The sequence below is a fragment of the Colletotrichum tamarilloi genome, assembly GCF_030869305.1.
Source record: "Colletotrichum tamarilloi strain Tom-12 chromosome Unknown Scaffold_4.1, whole genome shotgun sequence".
NCBI lineage: Eukaryota > Fungi > Ascomycota > Sordariomycetes > Glomerellales > Glomerellaceae > Colletotrichum > Colletotrichum tamarilloi.
Genome location: NW_026849387.1, coordinates 411,389 through 437,398, shown reverse-complemented (window position 1 = coordinate 437,398; position 26,010 = coordinate 411,389). Strand labels below are relative to the sequence as shown.

General features: G+C 50.1%; 6 protein-coding genes across 6 annotated transcripts; all 6 read right to left on the bottom strand.

Moving 5' to 3' along the window:
• Window positions 1–366: 366 nt before the first annotated feature.
• On the bottom strand, window positions 367–624 carry CTAM01_01784 (uncharacterized protein; the record flags this gene model as incomplete). The annotated part of the gene is made up of 1 exon (XM_060517825.1): window positions 367–624. One exon carries the CDS (start codon window positions 622–624, stop codon window positions 367–369), a length of 258 nt encoding a protein of 85 aa, XP_060387359.1.
• A 5,287-nt stretch (window positions 625–5,911) lies between these two features.
• Window positions 5,912–6,310, bottom strand: CTAM01_01783 (uncharacterized protein; the record flags this gene model as incomplete). Its single annotated transcript, XM_060517824.1, has 1 exon — window positions 5,912–6,310. The coding sequence occupies one exon, from the start codon at window positions 6,308–6,310 to the stop codon at window positions 5,912–5,914; it is 399 nt and encodes a 132-aa protein (XP_060387358.1).
• A 6,361-nt stretch (window positions 6,311–12,671) lies between these two features.
• CTAM01_01782 (uncharacterized protein) lies at window positions 12,672–13,384 on the bottom strand (the record flags this gene model as incomplete). Its single annotated transcript, XM_060517823.1, has 2 exons — window positions 12,672–12,753; window positions 12,810–13,384. The coding sequence occupies 2 exons, from the start codon at window positions 13,382–13,384 to the stop codon at window positions 12,672–12,674; spliced, it is 657 nt and encodes a 218-aa protein (XP_060387357.1).
• Window positions 13,385–16,648: 3,264 nt separating this feature from the next.
• CTAM01_01781 (uncharacterized protein) lies at window positions 16,649–17,146 on the bottom strand (the record flags this gene model as incomplete). Its single annotated transcript, XM_060517822.1, has 1 exon — window positions 16,649–17,146. The coding sequence occupies one exon, from the start codon at window positions 17,144–17,146 to the stop codon at window positions 16,649–16,651; it is 498 nt and encodes a 165-aa protein (XP_060387356.1).
• Window positions 17,147–19,361: 2,215 nt separating this feature from the next.
• Window positions 19,362–19,463, bottom strand: CTAM01_01780 (uncharacterized protein; the record flags this gene model as incomplete). The annotated part of the gene is made up of 1 exon (XM_060517821.1): window positions 19,362–19,463. The coding sequence occupies one exon, from the start codon at window positions 19,461–19,463 to the stop codon at window positions 19,362–19,364; it is 102 nt and encodes a 33-aa protein (XP_060387355.1).
• A 2,364-nt stretch (window positions 19,464–21,827) lies between these two features.
• On the bottom strand, window positions 21,828–23,616 carry CTAM01_01779 (uncharacterized protein; the record flags this gene model as incomplete). The annotated part of the gene is made up of 2 exons (XM_060517820.1): window positions 21,828–23,342; window positions 23,395–23,616. The coding sequence occupies 2 exons, from the start codon at window positions 23,614–23,616 to the stop codon at window positions 21,828–21,830; spliced, it is 1,737 nt and encodes a 578-aa protein (XP_060387354.1).
• Between the last annotated feature and the right edge of the window lie 2,394 nt (window positions 23,617–26,010).

The following is a 26,010-nucleotide window of genomic DNA, read 5'->3' as shown; positions in this document are numbered from 1 at the left end:
AATGGAACCAGTCGGCTTTATGAATAGTCGTATCTTGTGTACGTCATTCAGAGGAGAGAGTTGGGAGGAGCTCCCAAAAATCAATTGGTACTGTGTGTATCTACCTAGGATCCTTGAGAACGAGATACAAGCCTTGTGGCATGCCCAGAATGCAATCAAACTCCTGAAACCTTTTCGTTTGTTCAAAATTTTGCGTTGTATTTCTTGCTACATTCACCCACATCTCTCTGATGAAATCTCCTACTTTCCTCGTCTCTTAGAACATATCCGTCCCTTTCATGTCTCCATATTATCGGCAGACTTTTGAAGTCTTTGCACACAACTTGAGCCTTGCGTTTTGATTTACTTTCAAGGGTATGATCTCACCTATTTAGACTTCACAGGCGCGGACTTGGTAGCCTTCTTCTGTCTCTCAAGAGCCATGGCAGCTTTATAGATGCAACAGTTCTTCTTATGAATCTCGATGTCGATCCCACTCTTCATGACGATGTTGCAGTGTTCGACCAAGTCCCCTTCACCATGCTTCTGCATGTGCGTGCGATGGGTATCGGTGTCTAACTTCTGATCCCAGTAGCAGCCGGATTGAGAGCAACACTTAATCGGAGGCTGCTGGGTGGTAGACATCTTCGCTTCGTGGTGCCAAGGAATTTGGTGTTGAGAGAAAAGGGACTCAGCAGTGCGCGATCAGGAATCGGGAGAAGAAAAATCGATGGCAGCGAAGAGACGACATGAAGAGATCGTGAGAGGGATCTTATACTCCTATTTATACTTGATCATCTTAGACACCGCTCTTTCTCTTTTCAAAGACTATTCCGACAATTTGAGAGGGCTGTGGGCGACGAGGTGGTCCATCAGCCACGTGATATCGCTCCATGAGCGCGTTATCTACCCATGAACGCTACCACTTCTACCGACGCGGTTGCCTCACGCGTTCTGAAGGATACTATTGCATTACGCAGTGTCATGGGTCGGATAGACAGGAGTTACATGAGACCAGGTGGCTGTACTTGGCTAACCAGGGCATCCAGGGATTGGCGAATGGCCGAAGGCAGACTGGGAATTGTCATGCCGGTAACCATCCCCGGGGGGCAAATTTGTTCCCTTGAGCAAGATGAGCGTCTGCAGGTAGCCAGGGATTTCAACGAGAATGCAACCTGGGGGCTGAATGCTGGGCTGTTCTTTGAGAGCCGACCATCTCGGACGACTCTCCGCGGCGGTTCCTCCAGAGCTTTGTAGCTTTTATCGCTCAGGTTGTTTCTCGGGCCCTAAAAACATGAGCCAGACCCTGCGACCCTCAGAAACTCCGACCTATAGTGGGCAGTTGCCTACGCCTACGGCCAGCAATGGGTGTCATTGGGGTCGAAATACTACCAACTCTGGCTGGAATAGCTTCATGTCAACTAGTAAAGCACGCGAGATCGAAGGTGAATCTTTCGGTAATCAATCTGCTATAATCTGAACCCTAATGACCGAGGAAGCGATTTACTGCACATATTCCCACTGCGGTGTGAGAGCGGCCGCATTTCTGGCCTCCCAAGCATCGAAACCCCAGTCATGGGGGAGAACTCCCCCCCTTGTCACCTGCATCCTGCCATGCATGTTGGAGCAAGGCAGCATTGAGGTTGTGTGCGAAGGGAGATTACAGAATCCGATGCTATCCGCCTACTTAGTAACTCGGTAGAGGGAAACGCATGGATTAAGTAGTCTTAGCTGCGAATGTTGCCACGGGCTTCCAACCCCTACGAGAGAATCATGCGCTGACTCTATGTATGCAGTCTATGACTCAAAGCCTTGAAGCTGCCGGCATGCATACAGGCATGGTGGGTGATCTGCCCGCTCGGGGCGTAGGAAAGGCCCTTTCCGGCTTGCCATCATGCCGGCTTCTCCAAGCGGACCATCTTCTGACATACCCCAGTTGCGGATCTCTCTCCGCCTTGGAGAAATAATCCATCATTTTCGAGGGTTGAGAGACGAACACGTGGTGTTCGACCACCCGTTTCGTGCTCACCGGCTGCTGTTCAGGAGCGTCGACGGCATTACGGGCGTTTCGAACACCACAAGAGCTTGCATGACGCTCCCATGGCCGCTCGGTATGGCATCATGCGGTCTCACTTGGCCCGGAGATGGTTTATTATTCGCTCCTCAAGGTGCTGTAGGGTGAACCTGCTATTGCTAATCACAACCTTTTGGAATTTGGCACTGGCACCTATTGACCTCCCATCTAGTGGAAAACTTCTGAGCACAAAGCTGTGAACAACGGTGTCTGTTTTCTCGCGTCTATGGGCATGTGTGATGGAAGCAGATCGTGAGCTCCATTTGGACGCGTGACTGAAACTGTCGGTGCAGAACGTTGCGGGATCAGAGGTACGAGAGGCAGTGCACGTAGACATGACGACTTGCTGATCCCCTTCTTCCTACCTCACGTAGCAGTGTACTTCAACGGGAATCTCTAATTAGTATATGTCATGATATTTTACTCATACCTCCCTCAACATTCATCACTCCAGCACCGCGTTGCTCCCGGCCGTGGCACCGTGAGGGCATCACGTCACGTCGATCCTGGCCATCAGATTAGTATCATGAGATGCTCAGCAAGACATCCGGCTTCGCCATTCTATTCATTGTCAAATGCCAATATGATGTGTATTCCGTGTCACTGGCCAGAACCTTTCTTTTGGCGTAGCAGCAATATCTTGCTTGAAGGCTCACAAGATATAGGCCCTCCTTATCGCAAAAGACGGCAGACCACGAGGTATTCAGACGTACCCCTGATGCCGTCCTAGCAGGAAGCTTCTTACCTGAGACGGGTAACTGCCAACATGTATGCCCATCTAGAGCGTTGGGAAGGTGCGGTTAATCTCTGCTCCTCTCTCCTCGCCATGCTCCTGCAGTCGCCACATCCTCGTTTCTGCAATTCGAGTCTCTGAACCGGGCCGACGAGCTCAAGGTGTTCTCTCGTGCTTTGGAATTGAAGATGAAGGACTGGTCTCAAAGCAAAACCATTGTATCTCGTGGTCTAGGTGAAGGAGCAAGGACATGCTACTAGGATTAGGAGTAGGTAGACATGCCGCCTGCTCAAAAGGGGGGGAGAGCTCGCTAAACAATACCGGACTAGGCCGAGACCTCTTCCAAGAAGATGCGAGGAGTATAAGAGCAAAAGTAGAATCGTTTCTCGCGGCCTTCGGTGGGACATTGCGACTTTTCTTCCTATGTTGATACGTGTTTTTGGGACCTCAAGTTCGGTATCGGCTTCATCGATCGAGAAAGGGTAATAAACGCGGACTCTTGGTCTAATCATGAGCAAACGTCAGCACAGGTCTTTCACTTGTCGTCAATCGAGGTCAAGAACGAAAGTCGGTACGTCTACCTTCCGCACCCGCTCGAGACAAGTATTTTCCGTAGGCCTACCGCGATCCTAAACTGAGGCTTGAGGTACAGCAAAGTTTGATCAAAAGTTAGACCGGTAGAACATTGAAAACGAGAGATGATTGAATAGAAACGTCAAAGTTTTGACGAAATTGCAGAGACCCAGGTGCCATCAAGAAGGGAAGCACCAGGAACGACAACTTGAGGGCAGCCGTGTATTGCCAGGAGAAAATTTCAGTGTCGAGACGATGTGAGGCAACCAGGCATCCAGCCGCACGTCAGCTTCCTACATGACGAGATTTCATCCCATCAGAGGCATCATTTGGCAAGGCAGATTGATCGGGCTGTGTATCCTGCTTTGGTCGACTCGGTTTACAGCGAGTTCTCCCAATGTAACCTCGAACCAACCGACTGTCAACCCGGCCGCATGCGAGAGACCGTTCCTGCGAACGCAAGAAGCGGTCGTGACCCGGATGCTCCCAATTATTACAGACTCCTGTTTCCTAATCGAGTGGTTGACGGCGCTTAATTTTTTCCACTTGGCGCGAACGTCATGGACGTCCACCACCGGGCCTGGTGCCCTGCCACGTTGAGTGTGAAGAGTCCCCTTGAGCGTTTCCAAATTAGTCACTTGACTACCAGCTCCAGTTCAGTCGTTAGGTTCAATAAAAGTACTCTGCAGCTCTGCCCCGGGCGTGGTTGATGCCGGTGTGGTCGACGCCGGTGTGGTCGAGTCTTGGATGCTCGGCCGCGCTCGTACCAGGACAGGGGCGCGATTGCAGCCCCGACTCATCTCGTGCGAACCATTTAGCGAGGTGTATACTGCTAGGCACCGTGTCCGAGACGGCCAGAAATCTTTTGGAGGAAGAAGAGGTTGAGCTCCCACTTGCATCGCGGCCGGAATGCTGATCCTGCGCTCCCCGTTGTTGACCAGGTGGGTATTCGAGGAGGCCCTCGCGAGGTGTGCCTCCCAGACGCGGCGATCATGCATCAAGCGATTCGACGAGGCGGACTAGCTCTCGAACGGAATGATTTTCTTCTCTATTCGATTGAGTTCTACCTGGTTTCGCGATGCTCTGCTGGTCGCGGGGCCCAGAAAAGGGGGAGGGGGTCGTGTCCTGCACTTTCGTCCGCCCGCTGCGTTGCCAGCTCGGCTGGCGCAAGGGAAGAACCCGCAAAGCACACAAAAGATGGCCCCTTTCAGTTGCATGCTATGGTTACGACGTATTCCGGTCGACTGTGGCAACTCTGGCTAGCTGCGTCCTAGAATCGGGGCCAGTTCCAAGCCATAGTACTCACGTCTACCGTTCATAATGGAGCCCCCTCCACCGTCCATCTCTATCGTCCGGCATCACTGAACCAGCCCAGATCTGTCAGTTTGGAAATGGGACAGGAAATTTGCTTCTTTCAATAAAAAAATCATGCAGCTGAAGGATTTCACCGCTGGTCAACTCCTCGCTCTAGCCTCGAGGTTGCAGCAGAAGTAGTGCAACTCTGTGTGTGTACATCTGGACTTCCGGCATTGATCGCAATTCCGGACGCAAAAGAAACTAAAGACTTCTCTCCAAATCGTTACATGTTTGTCATATTTCGCTTTTCGGTTTCTGTGGTGATGCTTGTGGTGGCGCGAAACATTAGTCTTGGGAGGGCACACCCCTTCAACACCACCTTATGAGCAGCGGAATATTCTTCTCCAACCCGGCAGTTCAACAAGGCGACGAAAGGCAACCGTGACTATTCTAGATAATCTCTATCTCATGCCTTAATCATGAAGAGCGGCATCCTTCATCCTTCCGTGGGGTAGGTGGGTTCGAAAATTGGGCCAGACCGGGTGATCTACCCGGAGGCCGACCCAGGTCTGGACAACAGGATGTTACAATACCTACCTCCGGGAACGACTCGAGTTATGAACGCTGTGATATTGACTGTTTCAAAGTTTGCACATTCAGCCTGTTTGGCTTGTCCTTGCCCTGTCTCACGCGTTCTCATCTCGCCCCCAAGCCGCGGCATCAACGGCAATGTACCCCTATCCACTACCGCAGAGTCTCAAGGCCCAATTGTCTATTCCAGTTGAGTCTGAGAAGCTCTTTTGAGCATCTTATTACGTCACATCTGAGCATGCTGCCAGGAAAGGCCAGTGTATTCCCACTCCATCTACTCGCCGGGGGATAGGACAAGTCGGGATGGTCAGGTTCAATGTCTGGGCACGGCAAGTAGGTTGTCTCTGAGATATGAGTCTCAACAGAGCCAGCTTCATAAGGTAGTTCCTGGTGTAGTGAAAAACTTTTGCTATTCTATCTAATCTATCTAAAATAAGTCCTCCAAATGAAGTAGACCAAGATGTGTATCCATTCTTACAACTCCATCGCTGTCGTCATCATCCAAGCTCCACAATCTTACATTGCTATCCAGAGTGATGACTCTGGTATCCTTTTCGGACTAAAATCCGACGCAAAGCTACAAATTCCCTTGTATCGTACATCTTCGCCAGTGACTTCGCTTCTCGGGACGTCGTGCTTGACAGTTTTTCAGACCGATGACCGATCTAGTTCGAGGGACTAGCGGAGCAGGCCGAAGAGCCGCATCTAACCGTCTGATAGATGTTGCCGTTGTTCGTGCCATTGATGACTATCCCGCCATGATGTACGGGTCGGGCTTGAAGTTCGCCTTCAGGAGTGCCCTCGGAGTCGACACTTCCATCGCCCTCGATAGACGGTACGGGGACCTCCTCTGCCGCAATGGGGACCGGAATTCGCTGTCGGCAAAGTTCACAGGACGTTCTGTGGTTTCGAAAGTGATGGTCGGTGCAGATTGTGTACACTCCGCATGGCATCAGGACTGGCGGTCCATGATTATTGTTGAAATGCTGAAAAAGGGTGCAGTCTGCGGTGGCCTGGAACCCGCATTTCCGCTCGGGACATTTATCGAGGTCTTGAGGGGCCATATTTGACTTGTAAAGCGCTTGGAAGTCGTCAAGAAATTTGAGAAAGCTCGAGAGCGGGCTTTAAGGGGGAATGTGAAGATGCCGGATGTCGATGAGCCACTTCCACCTGATCTCAAATGAAGGGCTCTGCTCATTTATATACTTGAATCTCCATACCTCTAGGTAAACTTAGCTTAGACTCAGCGAAGACTTGAGGTGGCATCCAGCTGTCATGAAAACCCAACCCTGAAGTACATGATAAGATTAACTTTGGCCTACTTCGCATCACTAAGCTACGGCTTAGGGCACACATTTGCTTCCCCGTCCAACTAGTCGCCCTCTCGGTTCTTTACTTGATCAATGCGGAGATTGCAGGCAACGTAGAGTGTGTGGGGGAAGAGCCTGCCGGTACCCGCGCAATTCCTAGAAAGCCGTCTCCCGAGGTGGTAGGGATTCACGTTCACTCCGAGAGGTCATTTACTGGTCCCTGAAGAGCGTTGTCGGTGAAACTCGTAAGCACACCGCTTGACAGGATGACGAGCGCAATTGGAACAAAACTAGGTCCCCCAGGTCCGAAGATGAAGGCTGGATCTAAGCAGGAGATGCAGATCCGAACCCGGAGCTAAGCTACATCAGAGATATTCGTGCTTGCAACAGTGCCACCAATGAACCAGGCTTTTCAGACTAGCCAAGTTGTTCGCAATGTAGTAACCAGGGAATTCCAATCAGCACTTTGCACTAAGACTCATCGGGGCCTATTACAACCGTGTCAGGCTTGCGTCCTTCGACGCGTCCATTCTATCTACGTCGGCTCCGAGCCAATCGAAATCAGTTGAAGAGAAGATCCTGCGACGGAAAACCTGCAGTCGAGGCCCAACAACTGGCACCGGTGCAGTGCAGCCGGCATGATGCATCTGGCATTTGCTGGAACGAACATCTGAGCGACGGAGGACAATGTCACGCGAACCGGGGTTTTTGAGTGAGCTCGCCGGACACTGTCTGGCGAACCTAGGTTTTTGGGTGAGCTCGCCGGGCATTGTCTGGCAAACCAGGGTTTTTGGGTGAGCTCGCCGGACATTGTCTGGCGAGCCGGGGTTTTTGAGTGAGCTCGCCAGACATTGTCCGGCGAACCAGGGTTTTTGGGTGAGCTTGCTGGACATGGTCTTTTGGGCGGCGGGGTTGGCGGTGGCAGGTCGCTAGCTGCCAGTCTCGCAGCAGACCCTTGTTTCCTTTCTTTTTAGGAAATTTGAGTGTGAATGGGCAGAACCGCGTCTATCCGTAAAACGCTGGGGCCCTGAATGTAACTTCGTTCCAATTCTTTTCAAACGGCTGTGCCGCAGCTTACTGAGGCGGGCAGGCCGCAAATGACCACTCTCCACCAGTTCCAGGCTGCCAAGCTTGCCTCAACTTAGAAGAGCTGATGGTGAACCTGTAGCCAGTGAACGAAGAGATCTTCAAACGCATGCTGATTGCACTCGGAGTCTGTCGCGGTTGAATTTGAGGGTGAAGCAACCCTCAAATCAATTTCTATTGGTTTCTGTGGTCAGCTAGGTATCCTTTTCATAGCATTCTTCTGGCCGTTTCGTCGGCCGGATTCCTGTCTGTTTCCCCGCGTATTCGATCCTTTCCACGTGCCCCAAGGTGTTTGCAAGGATACTTAGACTCGCTTATGGGTGGTTCGGTCTTACAGATGGAGGAAAAGTATGCAGCTGACCGTTAGATTGTCGCGCCTGACTATGCTGCTGGGGCAGCTTACCCGCCCGCACAGCGGCTCGAACACTCAGGATTATGACGGACATGCTGACAGGGATACATTGACCGGTAGATAGTCCTCATCCCAGCCCCGGGACACGGAAGCTATTCCCCGTCACAGACGGTAAGGCACGAATAGGCGCAGACGTATCCTTACTGCGGTATATCCGTAGTTCGGTCAAGGCCTCGCGTCTCACAATTCAAAAGGGCCCCCCTGTCCTACGCGCCACAAGTCCTCCGAAGTCCGAACATCTGCGATCAAGCTGGTACCGAATGCGCTCTCTGTTGCTTATAAAAGCCTCAGTGTTGGCGTGAGCCGAAACGAGCTTAATTGAACCTCATTCACGTGCATCACGCGCGTTCTTATGAATACTCGACTATCACAACGTCGTGGTAGCGGCCTTTTCAACCCAGGATATGAATCCAATTGGCGAAGTTGACTGCACGGCACTTTCGAGGAACGTTCAGGAGGAGCCAGACCCGCCAAGCTGGCAGACGTAAAGCAGTATATGGACATGGGAGAACAAATCACAGCACAGTGTCTAATAAGTATTTACTTGTAAACTCTCTTTTTCTTCATTGGTCGGTTGACGTACTATGCGTGAATCTCATAATACTGGGTCATTGACGTTCTTGCGAGATTAGTTGGCACGTCGACCGCATCTTTCGTGTCGGCATCACCCCACCGAGCTGAACACACCATTGCCTGGCCCCAAATTGCCGACACATCGACGTAAATTAGTCCCGGACGGTGGCACGAAGAAGGTATCTCTCCTTGTCCAAAGGGAAGATGAGCACCATCTGCGGCTACCAAGAGCCTGCGTGCCCATGACCAACCGTGAAGACGTGACCGATGCAGGAGAATTAGCAGAGACAACAGTTCCTGAGGCCCAGTCTCAGGCGCAGAAGAACCAGGTGCCAGGACTCCAGAAGCAGGGCCCGGTTGGCGTGGTCAACCCTGAACCCATGGCTGTGATTCAGCCCGTCGTCTTATGCTCGTTTTGGTGTATGCCATGCCGGCCCCACTGGAGTGAACAAGGGGGGGAGGACAACATTTAGATGTTGTCCTCCCCCCCTTGTCAAGTGGTCCCCGCAAACTCGCCTCTCTGACAGCTCCTTAGGTATGACGGACGATGGCGGTAAAGAAAGTTGCCTCGGAGCCATCCGTGGAACCTGCAAATTGAGAAGACGTCACAGACTGCGAGCAACCATCGCTCGCGATGGGCTGGATATTGATTATTCAATTATTTAGAGGGCAAGTGTCAATAAAGTCATCATTTCGTGTAGTGAGCCCCCAGAACACAACTCACCCATGTCGTGATAGGGCTTCTACCACAACTGGAGACCTCACATCTCTACTTGTGCATGCTCGAATATTCTCCTTCGAAGCCAAATTGACGATCAACTGCAAGAATTGAAGTCCGTTCCCGAAGTGAGCGTCTCATGGCACATGCACTAGATCCACACTGTCGGTGAGATTTTTGACAGAAGCCGGTGATAACTCTAGCCAGAGGCTCTACAGCTTGCCAGGAGCGCACCGGAGGGGGCTTCTTCTCTTTCCTAAGGAGATGCTTGATATCATAACACAACGACGCTGTTATACAGTCTTCACGATTCCTGATTGGCTCTACTTATCCGCGGCGCCGACTGTTGTCCCCTGTAGGTGAAAAGCCCAGGAAGTCGATCATAGGCCCAGAAGAGATATACCATAGAGGGAATTTTGCCATCATCATCTTACTCCACTCAGCCACCCCGCTCTGCAATGTTCCCTCTCCTCCATCTTTCGCGTTTTTTCTTTGGTCCTGGTGAGCCTAGACTCGCCGCAACGAGGCCCGCCCCCGTAATCTGGGTCGCCATCTGGCCGCCTTACCTCGGAGCCGCATGGTTTGCGGACTAGAGGGGGGAGTTGGGCAATATTGATCTTCGGGGTCACAGTGTTACCCCAGGCCACAGCTCAAGTTGGCCGTGCTCGGTGCAAGGTGCGTTCCGTCTTGACCTCGAGGAGCTACGGACCGCCCGCCGCCGCCTTGACGGACGCCTATTTTTCCAGATCAACATGTGTTCTTATATGCATGTGCTCCGCCTTAATTGTTTCCTAATTATCTTCTTCGAGACATCTTTGTGTTATAGTCTGCCCTCTCGCGTTATCTTGAGTCTGGCATGGTTATCTCGCCATCTGAGGTACGAAGATAAATTGTATTATACAAGGGGCTTGCTCATCAGTCTTATTCTGACATGTTGCTAACTCCCTGACGCCTTGCGCCAGTCATAGATCAAATGGCGTCTCTCGTAACAAACCCCGAAATTCCACGAACGTCAACCAACTTCATCATCGATGCTCGAATGTCCACATATCAGTCAACGAGTTCAAGATGAAAAGGAAAGCTGTCGAGATTTTGAATGCAGTCAACGTGAATTTGGAAGGTGGTGTAGGCTGTGAATACGGCTCTTCGACCTACTTCCACCCAACAGAGGAATCGCGGGCTACGCCCACTTTCTTCCTCCTTCCTCATACCGATACGCGATTCGATATCAGATTATTGAGCTTCCTTACGGGTAGCGAGCTTCCATCACAGCAAGATAACTATCGAAACGGCCTACGAAGTGTCGGCTGTGACTCTATCAAGTTAGGAGCCGCGATCATTGCAGAACAAAACGGGTTCTATTCGTCAGATTAGGGGCTTCAGATGCGACTCATTCGGCTCACTCGATTCCATGGCAACGTGACCCAACGGCCCCTACTCTCTGTAGAAGGGTCAAATACTCGAAGCGAGGTAAATCAACCCTAGTATTATTACGCCGTGTACGTTGTTGTCAGACAATCCAACCTCCGGTTTGGCGGGCTATGGGGAAGATGAACATGCTGCCTCCGCAATTCCGCCAAGGGCATCCAAGCAGAAGGCTACGGCCAAAGCAGAAGGCTCTGATAAGGTGACTATCATCAAATTCGCTCCTTGCACACTTTCTAGGCACGGTTTGGTGTGCATGATGGGGGGTCCACAACTATGAACAAGGGAGGGGGGGAATCATGTTCGATGATTCCTCCCCCCCCTGGTCGGACGAACCCGAGCCAGGGCCCACAAGGCCGAATAGAGTTGACGGGTGAATTTGACCTTCAACATGCTACGTCATGTGACAGCCAGATAGGCAGATTCTAATTGTCTTGTTAGACACGGCTCGACATGAGCTAAGGCATTTGAAGTGCCTCGAGCAGCGTCCTCGGCCGTCACCGGCGGTCTCCCCTCTTTCATTGGCCCCACTTCGGCGCACGGCCCTCGGCCTTTTATCGTCTTATCGGCCCATCTCGCCGGGTCCGGATTGTAGAGGCATCTATCATATTTCAAAAGATGTTGCTACAGAATCATCCATATCTATATATCAGAAGTTCAGGGCGCTGACTACGGTCCAGATCAAAAGGATGATTTAAAATGTGCCTCCATCAAACGTCGATCGATGCACTCATCATTCCCCGTCATTATTCTCGTGCGAAATCCTGCTGCGTCCCTGGAAGATAGCAAGGTACGATACTCTCCAGGACGTACAGGGCTTGAATGGAAGACTACTCCTTTAACATCCAGCTGCTTGCATATTTACTTAAGCGTATGTACTCAATACGTGTATAATTTATGCATCTTTTTCTCCCTGCAAAGCTCGTGTAACTTGCCAAGACGGCTGGCCAGGTACGAACGAATCAAAGATTAATAGCCGCACGGAGGGCGCGGGATCAGCTCCAGCCTTCTTGGAAGTGACCAGACGACAGGAAAATGGAGGTGTTGACTCAAGTGGCATCAAGACAGCTCCTATGGCACCAATGGCAAGTCTACGCGGGATTGCTGCCCTCAGATTGGGCGACTCTCTTGGTCAAATCAGAAGCCACCTGCCCCTGGACCATGAATGGAGTTGCGTCATACATAATCGTAGGTTCGGAGAGGGGGCAGGGGGTGGGAAGCAAGCCTTGTCTACCTCCTCTGCTGTCCCTGGCGTGGAGAGACAGAGCTCAGAACCAGCGAGGCGAGACTGATCAGCATTCGTCAAGTCACATGCGGGACTGGAAACACTGGCACAAACACCAACAGTCAATTGGGCACTGGAGGTTCCGGACAGTCCCAGTTCATGCCGGATTTCTATGGCAACCCCCTGCCCTCGCCGCGCCCACTCTTGGAAAGCTGATGTTCTTACCGGTAGCTAGTCGTGTTCCCGGCTGTCCTTCTCGGGGAATCAGGTGTGAGGCGCCGGTACAAGCAGAACCGCGAGTGATGCAGAGCTTGGGAAAGTCCTGCTCGGTAAGTGACCCCGAATGCCAGGATGCTTCTGGGTCGTTGACTGAGAAGGAAGACCGAAACGCAGATGCCGATGAGCAACAGCAAGGATCCAGCTTCCTGGCCTCCACGCTTCATCTTACTCGTTCCCTTCAACATGTGTTTCTCACCGTAGAAGACCACAACCATCTGGACTACCCTCTCTCTGCTCACCCGTGAGATCCGCACAACAACTTTTGCTGCTTTCGAATTGATCGATATTGAACTAATTCTATTGAAGACCATCTGCCCAACAGGATATCCCTCCTAACTTTAAATAAGACCTCACACGCTAAGGAATGCACTTCGGTCCATTGCGGGGAGCCAAACATCTAGAAACCATTCACACTTTGACAATCCTCGGTCCATTGCTCATTCCCTCCAGTGGACAGCTCGTTCATCGCATCGTGGTAACTGAGACGTATGATCAGCCACGAACCCATGTCAAGACGATCTGATAAGCAGCTTACTTGAAGTTTCCTTCTGCGGACCTGGCTGACTCCGCGAAAATGTTCGAGCAAGGGTATGTGGAAGTGTCTTCAACTTTGCCATTACCGTTGGTCATGCCTCGTTCCATTGTAGCGTCCCCAACGGCTGGATTGAACCAAGATGGCGGCATCTGAGGGCCAACGGTGCCGTCGACTGGGATAGCCTGGGTTCCGGCATCAGCAGGAATGACGAGGTAATTCCATACTGGATATATGGAACCCGCCGTTGAGGCTATGTTTAGACGGTGTTGGTCATTGCCTTCGACTATGATTGACTCCACGAGACATGGGGCACTGAATCCTGGAGAGAGATCTTCGAAATAAACGGTTTCCGATTCGATTCCCGGGTTCCTCTGGCTTTCGATTTGGCGGCTTCGAGGATATTTGCATTTCTTGCACAGGATCCGATGGCGCTTGATATTGTCTTTCCTTGGTTTAAGAAATTTGCCGCAGAGCATTCCGACGGGTGCTGGGTGGACGGTCTCGACATGTCTCTTGTAATTGCCTCTCGTGCCGAATGTCTTGTTGCAACATGCGAATGTCTTGGTAGAAGTCATGGTGATCCGACTTCTCGCCTTTGGTTATGATACGCAGGTCTGTAGAGTTATATTCGTCGTCACTACTATGTCTTCAAAAAGCTGGAATGAAGAAGATAAATGTCTACACTCGTTTCTGGCAATCATCGAAGGAGTTGTGACCATTTAAAGTGTGCAGGATTGAGGGTAAGCCCTTCCAGTACGGACGAGAAGAACAAGGCAACTAGAGAAAGCTTTCCAATAGCTTTGCGGATACGAGCATAAGGAAGACGCCATGACGCAGAGACACAGCTTCGCAGCTTCTGACAGGATCAAGTCGAAGCGTGGCTTTCTAGACTGAGGATAGAGCAAGTCACGAAGAGGTGGAATACCCTGTCAGAAGATAAGATGGCGCCCAGTCAAATCTGAAGCTCAGGAGCAGATGCGAAACAAAAGATATATTCAGAGATAGTTAAGGCACACTGCCGTATGAGGGGTCAAGGTAGTAAACAGCCGGTAGAATGGTCAAATCGATCATCCGTAACACACGGTGGCCGAGAGAGGGAAATGCCACCTCCAAGCGGTCATCTTGCGGAATAGAGGCAAGGTGAAAACGAAGGAGGGGTAAAGAATGGACTTTTACAGTCAACCATCGGCTTTGAGGAAGACAGCTACTCCGAACTCGGCGTCCCAATGAGGTACTGTTATCTAATATATCTCGGCTTTACGTATCTAGCTTGATAAACAACGTACGCCCGTCCGAGAGGTAAATGGCGGAGGCCAAGCCAGGCGGCTGGAATCAAGTGTTGGATGACCATGTCAGGCATCAAGAGCAGGAAGCTTCGGAAGCCTGACGCGGACCAGAGGATTGAGATGGCTAGGGGTGAACTGAGGTACGCACAGTGTGACAATATTTCTCCGTAATGGACAATAATCGTATAAGCATATCTGGTCAATGGAATGAAGAGGAAATGACTGAAGCGACGCTGGATATGAATTTCACCCATGAGCTCGACTTATGCAATTGTCAGAAACTACCCTACCCACTAAGCGGTACAGCTTAACCAATCTTCTCTCGGCCGTTGAGTACATGAAAAACGGATACCATGGCCACAGGAGGAGTTCTGTCCATTTTGGTTGTGTTCTGAGGATGCTCAAAAGTGAGGCGAGAAGCATTGCCAACACCCCAGGGTCATCTTGAGGTTGCTCGCGAGTCAAGGGTGGATGATGAAGGCATACACCCCTCTACAAACACACGCCTCACTGGACTAGCGTTCCTCTGTCCTAAAAAATCGAAAGTCCATAAGTGGAATAGACTCAGAACTCGACGCCCGGAAGGACCGCAGCTGAGGAGGTGGCTGTTTCGAGGCAGGCAGAGTACCATGACGGTTTCCCAAGAGACCATCATCTGGCTTAATCCACGCTGTTGCCCGAGGAAGTGGGTACTTGGCAAGGACGAGGCTCAAAAGATGAAGCTGGGGCTCTCTGTTTGGGGGTATATCGCCTGCCCCGAGTTTACTCTTCATGTCGTTCGACCTCCTTTTCTGATTATCATCAAGGGAGCGATTGCCTCTTTCTCAAGCCTTTGCTGGATTTATACATAATTGGTCAGCCATTGAGAGACAGCAATATGGGTGCAACAGCTCGGACCTCTGGAAGTTATTGCCTCTTTTGCTAGATTGGAATGGAAGAAAAAAGACGTGGAATGCCAATTGCTAGTTCGGGGGTTTACGGAATGTTCCTGTTCAGCTTCGTTCTTGACTCTGATCGATGCATCAGCACGGGACGTCCCGCTCAGTAGGCGTCCATGTAAAATTTGATCAGCACTTGGCTGAGTATGGATGTTGAATTATGTTCATTGCCAATTCAACTGTCGATTGTATGTAGAATCGGAGAGTGCAGCAGTTTACAGCTGGTGTAGCTTGTTGACGAGGGTACCGCTATTGCGAGTGAGACAATTAATCTGCATGGCATCGCTCGTTTTGCCCCTCCTTCCCTTCAAGCCTTTTCAAGACCTTCTCCATCCCCATAGCTGGGGGTTCTGCCAGTGATAAAGAACCGCAAGATAAACTACTAAAATGGCTCTTTGGGGGCCGGCACTCCTATGGTGGAATTTCAAGACCCATGTGGGGAAAGGTTATGTTACTATTGCCATCGTGGCGACGACTTGCTTCGGGTCAGTGAAGAAGTCGTTTGCCGTCGTTAAACTCGCACTCTCGCCTATCGAGAAATCGCTTGTCTTATCTTCACTTGAACTTCTGATATCATTTCAGCTCACCTCAGACTCGACTAGATTATGCAGTCGGCTCAATGGTCTAGACATCCAACGACACGAAACATGTCTAATGATTATAGTAAAGGATGACTTTGAATCTCATCTGTGACTAGTGGCATATCTAGCCTGGCTTCAGGCTGCTTCCGGCCGCTCATGCACGCCTAACACCCACTCCAAATCGGCGAACAAAGGCTTCTTATCTCAACGTTCCAACGGTAGATCTTTGGAGAAGGGGGGAGGGAAGGCGCTCAGAGTTAGCACCTGAGCTTATTTGGACCACATATTAAGAAATTCGAGCACTTGTTCCGCTGTATAAGACGCTATCACGGACTTGATTGGTCTCAGAACCCATCCGCTCGTTCGCCCATAACCATGGCGCCGCCACCCCCGAATCATGTACCACCTGATCCATTGAATTCAGACATACATTATCGGTTTCCATGCAATCCGCGCCCGAGTTCCAAGTTTCATGTTGTGCTAGCGACGCAGCGTGACTTGTGACTCAATCCGTGCTCCCCGCCGAGGTGAGGCTCCGGAGCCCATGGGGCAGCCGACATGGACCCATAATGAACCGGCGACTGTCCCCACCTTTTGTCGGGGATTCGGACCCGTGTGGCCCACGATCGGCGGTTTAGGCGAGGACATTAATGCAAGCACTCAAAATTCTTCAAGAAATGTGTTTTCATGCAATTGATAAGCTGAGTACTAACAGACTGTCCTTTCAATATCCTCCCGTGCTCGTGTAAACAAAATTCTGCCCCATATGCTTAGCGCAACGTCCCTGAACGACCCTAACCCGACTTCTGTGGACTTCGTGATGCTCCATTCCTCTGACTTCGGGGTCACTTTTCTGACAAAAGATCTTGTTGGCATTCTGATTCAGCCTTCCATATCGATCTAAAATCCGAATATGTAAATGGTCAGTCCTTAGGTACAGCCCTTGTCAAAGCCCCGGGGCTCTTTAGATTGCAACCTACATGTAAAAAAGCCAAGGCATTGGCTGTCCAGCGCATTCCAAGGCGGCAGATCTCTCAGTTCAAGATATACTCGACGTCATTCTTTGTGAGCTGACTATGAGCGACGAAGACCTTGGGCTTCCATGGAGCCCCATCGATGATGAGCCAAAGCATCTTCTCGGTGTTGGTCGGAAGCGCTGCGTCAGTTTTGAGTGAAAGAGCCTCGTTGGTGTTGATCGGGAGAGGCTCGTCGGTGTTGAACGAGAGCGCCTCGTTGGTGTTGAGCCAGGGCATCTGTTCGATGTCGAACGAGAACATCTCTTCGGTGTTGAGCGAAAGTGTCTCTTCGGCGTTGGCCCGAAACGGCTCTTCGGTGCTGAGCAAGAGAGTCTGCTGAGAATCTATTGCAGCCGGCGGTTGGACTTTCTGGCATGGGAGGCATTTACCCATGTGGCGTTTGCCGTTGAATACGTTGTATTTCAGCACTTTGTTGCACGGCATCTTGTACCAGAATTTCAATTCAGCATGTTGGTCCAAAAGGTGCCTTGTCAGGTTTCCCTGGGTCGAGAACATGGTAGTACAGCCTGAAATGTGACAGGGAATAAGGCTAGATGGGTTGCTGGTGGACGCCATACCGGGTGTCGCGAGGAGGTGTTTATGGAATGTAGCTTTATTGAGATGCTGGATCTATAATAGAAGAAACGAGGCTGTTTGATAGATATTCTTGGGAGCACAAGCCGCTCACACGTCTTATATATCATTCCTGGAGCTCAATGATTGACTGACATGATGAGAGGAGAGTGCTGAAGAGTAGAGGATGTAAGGAGGAACAAGGCAGCTACGAAATAATAAACCTTACAAGTGTGAGGAACTTAGCTTGAGGATGATAGAGCGATGAATAGGATTTGAGGAGAGCTAAATCCTAAATATAGGGATATCTTGAAGGAAGAGGAAAGTCGGGAGGAAGAGGAGAGCCAAGAGAAAGAGGCGACTGAAGATGAAAGAAAATCAATCAGGAAATGGCAACAATGAACAGCAAGAAGTATACAGAATATGAGATCATCTGCATGATGATGAATATGAAGATACGAAGGTTATAAATATCTAATATAGAGGAAGCCAAGGCGGTGATGAGGAAAAGTCACCAGAGAGAAGAAGTGGAACTCCGATAAGACCGGCAAAACCACCTATCAACAAGTGTGTAGATGCATGCATTGACTGTTCTGTGAAAAAACTGTCACTCGAATGAGCTGAAGGTCTATGAATTCAGATGCATCGCTGTTCCATGTTCATGGCCAAGACCTCTCACGTATGGTCATTTACACCACTCCCCCAAGTGCTGGCTCGAATCGTCCATGCTCAAGACATGACACTCATCCCACTTCCGGGGTTAAAATCAGCATCCATATCTCGTTCCGTGTCGTATCTACGACCTCCTCAGCCTCTAAGGTAGGTCATCGGGTGCTAGTGAGTGAAAAACAGTTGCGACATTTTGTGGCTTCTATTTTCATCAGCTTCAGCCCTTCTATTCTCGGGCGCCTCACGACTCTCCGAGCACGAGAGCCGATTGTACTCACGGTTGCCTAGGCATTGATGTAGCTCGGCCACAAAATGAGCTCAACCGGCAGTCGTTGATCGCGGCCGATCCTCTATCCCGACCCGGTGCCGGGTTCCCCACATTTCTACCCGAAACCCCCGCCTTCCTGTCTCAAAACTTAGTTCCGTGCCGGTGGCAACGCTACCAGTTGTTTGTATGATTTGGGCGCAGCCTGCCGATGTATTTGATGCACGCTGCTGACAGGTCGTCTTTTTTACCCAAAAGTACTCCACCTATCTTTCGGCGATCGAATAGGTGTTGAAGGCCAACGAGCAATCATGACCTGATGGAACTGGGCTTAGGTACTACAACATGTCGGTTGATGAGGTATCAGCAGGTCGAGTCGCTCGGTAAACGAAGCCCCTCGCATTCTGTAAGATCTCGAGGCGCTCGCTCTCTTCCAGACTGTGGGGGTGACTATTCGCTGAGGGAAGATCGAGGGACTGATGCATGTTCTGGCAGAGAATCATACCCTATCTTTCAACTGCTCAAAGAGAATTAAGGTAGCCAAAGTCGAGTCTTCAGATGATTTGAATTAAAAGTGTGCAGACTGTACTGAAGACGTACAAATAAATTGTCCCGAATATCGCAGAAGTAGATTTGAAAGTCCAAAGGCAGCCTCTCCCTCACCACCAGTTGCTGATTGGGAACATCTCCAACCCCGTAGCGGGATGCGTCCATGCATCACAACATCTACTATCAACTAGTTTGCCGCAGTCGTGAGTGAGGTCGCAGGGCAGTCTCAGCCGCTGATCCTGGAACGGGCTTGGGGCGTAGGTACGTAACTCAGGCGGCATGTCGCTGAGAAGGTGACTGGTGTCCGACCTGGTATAGTGTAAGTAGAATCTAAACACTGTGAAGAAGGCCACTCACACATTGCCAAAGCCGGTGTGATCAATGACTTTCATTGGATCCAGAGATGGAACAGGCAGTCCATTTGGAGAGTATTCACCGTGCGAGATATGTTTGGTAGCTGGGATGAGGACGCTGGTAGGGGGGAAGTCCCCCCAATTCTCGTCCTGAATTTGGTTTGATGTCATTGGAAGTCGGGCGAACCCGTCTCTAAGCCACTCCAACTGCTGGGGTTCCGGTTCAGCATAGCTCCATCGAGGACTGCTAGACTTTTTGGAACAGATTGAACAAGTCTTTTCGTGACGCTTAATGTTGGACGAATGTCGACGCAGCATCTTGTCACAGGCCATTTTGACTGGCGGGTTGTGCTTTGCTACTGTGTGCCGTTTGCGATTGGCCCTTGTTGAGAACGGCCTTGAAGGGCAGCCAAGCACTGTGCATGGGAAAACTTCCCTTACACCACCTCTGAATTTCTTCATGGATGCAGTGTCAGGCGTCTAGGCCCCGGAAGCTTAGGTTGGAAAGGTGCCTAAGATGGCCTGTCTGTACTATGGGGTAGTGGAATCTCCCTGCAACGCTCGGTAAGGGCGAAAACGCGGGTCGAAGAGAAGGAGAGGGGCTTTGAAGATGCTCCTGAAATGGTGGGGGCCCAGGTCAAATTGAGGTTGGAGCAACCGTTGAAGTACCTTATTTGGATACCATGCGAACTGTTTGCAAGGTGGGACATTTTTGTCGAGGACCAAGAGCCTGCTTGTGGCGGCAGGAATGGCCACGATCGCTGGTTGGTTGAGGTTGGGGGCTGCGGCATGCCGTGCAACATTGGTAGGTAGTAGAGGAGCCGCCAGGCGAGCACGCAGGCATACGCACGGACGCCAGGAACAACCTTCTCAGAGGCTGGCCTCTTGGTATCAGTCAAGTTGGACTCTCGTCTATATCTCATGGCTGAAAAACTTCTGGAAGGAAGTGAGAGCGTAATAGTCAAACGTGAGGATACATTCAGCCCGCATGACTTGCACTGGCCAAATTTCTCGATTTCTTGCTACAACGTACTAATCTAAAGACTTAGCTGACCTTTTTCATTCTGTGCAAAGGACATTGTATTCATGACGCCGTCTCCATGGTCAAGAGCTGCACTAGCAATTATAATTATGTTGACCTCCTCAAACTTGATACTCGTTTCTAGGTATGAAATTACTTGGAATATTGAGACCAGACATCTGTCAACAGTCGCAGGTCCCCCTTCGAGAGTCAAGCTCGATGGTGATGTGTTCCCAGGCATCACGCTGACCTCAGAGTCCCCGCCAGTGCAAAAGGACGGTAAATTCCTCAGAAGCAGGCTGGGCCCCTCCCGACCTTAGCCAGTGAAGCCGCAACTCGTTCGCCTGGTTGCCTTACTGAACCCCACTGGCAAGGCGTCCACTGGCTTCTGCTGCCTCCGCAGGCAGAAACCTACCTATATCCACCACTAATCTAGAGCGGCGGCCACCTGGTACCGCATGAGCCGAGGTCTTGTGTCACACCTCCATAACTCAGAGCCTTATTTTCCTCCATCCACAGTCCGCCACGTCAAAAATGCACTTTCCAGGTCATTGAATGCCTCTCCTTTTTGGGAATATTCGTCGATCCGATTTTTGCTCTTTCTGTGCACGCTGAAAGTTTTAAGCCGTCAGGTTCGTTCAAATATCCTCATCTTTCTTTTTTTCCCCTCCTCTTAGCGCTGTTATTCTTCTTTCTCTTACCCTTTCTCTTCTCCCCCCTGCCCCCTCTTCCTTCCCTCCTCTTCCTCCCTCCTCTTCCTCCCTCCTCTTCCTCCCTCCTCTTCCTCCCTCCTTTTCCTCCCTCCTTTTCCTCCCTCCTCTTCCTCTCCCCCTTCCTACCCCCATTTGCTCCCCCTGTCTATCCTTGCGCCACTTCACAACCTCATCGGTTGGCGCTGCATCACCACTCGATGACGAAGCTGTCTAAACCCCATGGATCACCGCCATCTAACCAGGTAGAAGAACACATCATCGATCAAGCCCATTCAATCAACATATGCTTAACTCCGGTGAGCCAAACAGAGGGCTTGCCAAGTTGACAGTCATCGGTGATAGCTTCAGTCGACTCGTCCCACACGAGGCTTACGAATCAGGAGATCGTGTTATCACGGTTCCTCCACATACCTCAACTCAGGAGTCTAGTAGTAGCTACAAGGTGGCTTGTAGTCTCGCGGTAATGTGGAAGGGTTGAATGAATGGTGTTAAGGCTCTTACGTAGCCAGATTGTCAGGCCTGCCGAATCGGTTTCACAACGTCGTTCCCGTCGATTTAAAGGTCGCTCCTAAAATGTGTTTTACGATCACGGCACATGTTCAATTGTATCGAGCAGTCTAACATAACAACAACTTATCATAGCCTGCCCACTTCAACGTCCGTCTGTTTCACTTTCAAGCCTTGTCGAAACTACCGTCACAAACCCGACGTCCCCAGGATACGATGCAGTCATTCTAAAGCAACAAGACATCCTTCCATAATCCCACCATATTTCAATCGCATCTTCCTCGCTCGGCATTATGAGTCTAGGTGCATGTACTAAGTACGCCTCCCAGCGAGAGACCTGGATGCCGCGTATCATGAGCCCCGCTACCAGTAGCAACATCGACCGCGTGATACTGCCGGCCAGCCCTCTCCAGGAAGACCTCGGCACGTAATAAACTATATCGTATGCTAGTCCAACCGTATCTCCTTCATATTCACCACTGAATAGTTTCAAGGTAGACCAGAATAGAGAGTAGCTAGACACGGACGTACTAATGCTATGCTAGAACTAATGACGGGCCTTTCGACCGATTGATGCAATCCAACGTCGGCTCTGGCGGACAACCTCCTCGTTTGTGGCGACGCCTTCTTCCACACCTTTGCGGAGCCTACCAGTGTACTCGAGGATCTCATCTGCGAGAGATTCTATTTTTTCGTCACTCAACGGCATCATGGATGCTGCCGCGACAATATAGCGAAAAGGCCTGGCGAACTGATGGCCTTGAATGTTGCCAGGCACCGGGAACAAATCCTTTGCGAGGCATGACCAGACTATGGAGTAACGCCTGGAGTAACCCTCCGACTCTTTCCCCGCCCTTGCATAGAAGCGGTCGATGTCGCACATACTGCAAGATTCGCCAAACGGCACGGGGAGTTGGAAAAGGCTGACTATGCGGTCTGCCATCGCGGCGGTCTCCAAACGATAGCGTATGAATTCCATGGGATCCGCATTGCTATAAGCGCTTTCCTCTCTTGGGATCACAACGCCAGTGGCGAGTTGTTCCAGATAACCGCGGTCCCGATTACCCCAGCCCTTGCTCCAATCTCCAGGACAAGTCTCGAGGAGAAGTTTGGCCAGAGGGGGGACGCGTTGTTGATAAAAGAGTTCCTCCATTCTCTTTTGCACCTCAGTGTCACTAGTCTGGCTTGGCGGGGCCCAGTCGTTGCTGTCATCCGGATCACCAAACAGCCTCTGTGCCTCATCTCCAGAAAACTTGACAGTTTCGAGTGCATCCCAGCGTGACTGGAACTGTGCCAACGGCGTACCTGTGCGCTTGATCCAGGGCCAGGACCACTGGTCGTTCAGGGCACTAAAACAGAATCCTTGGTCATACGCCATTCGATGTAGTTTACCCTTGCAAGCATCGAGGACGGACCGACGGAAGCTTCTATATGTCTCCTTTTGGATCTCGTTAGGCCGGTCGGGCTGAAACGTCTCGACTTCTTTCCCATCGCTAGCTTTTTTCTCCTCATTCTCCTCCCCATCATCCTCAGCAGCAAAGAGAGGGCTTCCCTTGGATTTCAGAGTCGCAATCACCGAACTGGCAAAGACTGATCCGTAAGCGAGCTTACTGGCGCTGGGAGATAGCACCCACGATTCAGACTGTTCCCCTGGCGTGGCACTCGGTGGATGTTGGTTGTTGCCCTTCAGGTCTTTGACAATCCACCCCTCAGCATAGCATGCCGATGTCAGGATGGTCGCGCGGCACCCATCTGCAATCGCTTCTCTCAGTCGATTTGCTTTGAGCCCTCTCGCGTCATCAGACGCATCCAGAAGGAACCTATGGTCAACGAGCCCATGACAGAAGACCATGATAAGCAACGGACGGTCGTTCTTTGCTGCTTCCACCGAAGCGCGTTCAACCTCGTTCAAGAAACGGTCAATCATGCCTTGAGGCTCAACGACCACGGGTGGTGTGATCTCCCCGTTCTGGAGTAGCGAAGAGCTGAGAACCACCTTTTGTTCTTGATACGGGTTCCCATGCAAGTAGTTTCCATAGGTCTCAAGCAGACGCTCCGGATCCTATTTTGCGTTAGCGTTGGATGCAGTCAAGAGGATGTGGAGCAGAACTTACTGCTGCTGTCAACCAAGTTTGAGAATGCCCCAAGCCTTTGAACAGGTAGTTAAAGGCATAAAAGTCTGACAGAAACCACCCATCACGGCTCTGGATGCCTGTGTCCAGATCTGGAGACGCGACCGCAACGATGACGGTATTGGAATCAATGTTGGGAGGCGTCTTGGTGACAAACGAAGGTCGAGAAGCGACATGACATAAGGCCTCTTGTGGATTAAGCATCGTGGCGAGACTGTGTGGCATAGCCTTTTACTCTTGAGTAAATTGTAGTGTTATTCTTAGGATCGGAGAGTTTTCTTATACGTCTCTTAACATCTATCGCCGAACCACGCTCCTGCCGCTGCCGAAAGGGTGTCTGAAGCAGTCCCCAAATGTGGGCAGAGATCACTCGCGAGCTCATAAAGGTATCTTCTCCAGTAAACGGTGTACTTCCAGGTTCCCTAGCTTTGTAATTAATCAATCCATCTAGTACTGTTCTCGGATGAGGCCCATAGTCGCTCAGGTCGGACGTAATTGAATAGGTTAATGGGGACATGCATGCCTAGGTGTAGTCAGAAGACGATGGTGGAAGCAACGGACCGTCTGAGAAGAGGTATGTAAGGAGGTAAGCTTTTAATAGAGAGGCTAGATGGTAGGCTCCTCTCAGTCCTCATGATCTTTGAGTAAGTGTACTGAGGTAAATACCACGATCAAGATCACCACGTAAATGGGGTACCTTGCCCCCTATCTTTTCCCTCGGTGTCACTTCCCTTAGCGTCAACTTCGTCCTCATCTTCATCCTCGTCATTGGCATTGTACTCGCCCTTCCCGCCACTATTACCCCTGAATACCACTTGGGTAGCGACACCGATAAAGTAAGGTCCTTTGATGCCGGGGAAAGAGAAAGAAAGCGCATCGCCCACAGCCTTTATTCACTATCTTTGCGAACCGGTGCCGGACAGCGCTTTGTGATATTCGCGCTTCCACGTGAGGCTATGACAAAACTGTCCGGTCCAGCCATAGCCGTCCGACTGAGAGCAAGCAGACCGATCACAGCTGCATTCGAACTTTCTCTCTCAACTAAATTCCAATCGAGCCCCTGGTCACAGCCCCGTACGCCGACACAGACTGGTAAGTGGGTTCGCCTGGCCATCGATAGTTTCTGCTTCACCAAGAGAGCAAGTTCCCATTGTACGATCCAGAGGACTTTTCTAACCAATAGACAAGCATGTCCTATTGTGCTCTTTCCGGACCCTGCAGGTGCCTCTATCTACGCAAAGAGACTCTGTCCCTTGCTGTTGTGCCGTTTCTCCATGGGTTCGCGAACTTGCTGCCAGGACCTGCACGTTTGTGACTGCGGCTCCATGGCGTTGGTTGTACCGTTTGCACAGTTGTGATGGTCAGTGTCAGGTAACGTAGAGAGGCAAGCGGAGGTGGGGTGTAGGTGGGCATGTAGCTGCAGGGGGTGGCGGTTGCATGAGATGGCAGATCCGAGGAATTAGGTCACTTACGACGTACAGAGGACGTTGGTTCGTTGCAGAGTTCAAAGGCACAAGAAAAGTACCGAGACTTGAGAATCAATTTGGGTCGGACCGGTCGGAGATGGAGTGGCGCTGCGATGGTCCCTGAAGAACCCACCTTCAACGGCAGCGGGCCAGATTAAGGTTTACAGCAGGGTACCTACCTCCAAAAGCCTTGGCCAACCCAAGTCAAATTCAACGACGGTGCTTGACCTCGGACGCAAACGAGAATGGTTCACCCCTTGAGGGTTACGATGAACAAGGTAAGGTATAGTGGGGTGTCAAAAGTTCGTGTACACCCTACCAATACGCGTGCCAATACGTTTTCTCCTTAATATTACTTTTCCTTCTACATCCCACAACTTTAGTAAATAGAGGCTAATTTATAAGCTTTTTACTCTCGAATAATAAGAAGCTATAAGGCTAATTATAAACTTATAAAAGTCTAGTAAGTAACGATTATTATATTTATAATAACTAAGAAGAGTTATTACGAGGTCGTAGTACTCTTTAACTTATTATACTTAATAATATAAAAAATAGTTTATTATTTTAATTTAAATACCGATTTTAAGTCCCTACCCCGGGAAAAAAAAACTAAAAAATCTTTTTAATAAAGAGAAACGCTTTATAATTAAATCTACCTAAATTAACTATTAATAGCCGTACTTTAAGCTAGTTACTAAGTAATAGGGCTAGGCTAGCCTTAGTATTATTAAGCATATTCTTAAGAAAATAAGCTATTATAAATAGAGAGCTATAAAAAGACTTTTTATAATACTAAAAGTAGTAGCTAAAAGGCTCGATTTTATAAAAAACTAAATTTAAAACCTAAAAGAATTAATAGTAGTATATAGTTTAATATAAAGACTTTATATAGAGATTTATTTACTAATTCTTAATAGTTTTAGTCCTAGTTCTCTAATAAATCGTCCTATTAAAATAATACTTCTACCCTAATTAAATAAGTATTTAGGTTACTAAAAAACTACTAAAAAAAGAGATTTATTAACCTCGTTAGTTATATTAAAGTAAATATATTTATTATAATATAAGTAATAATATAAAGGGATAGTCGCTCTAAATTAGTCTTCTTTACTCATAACAACCGCTCCTA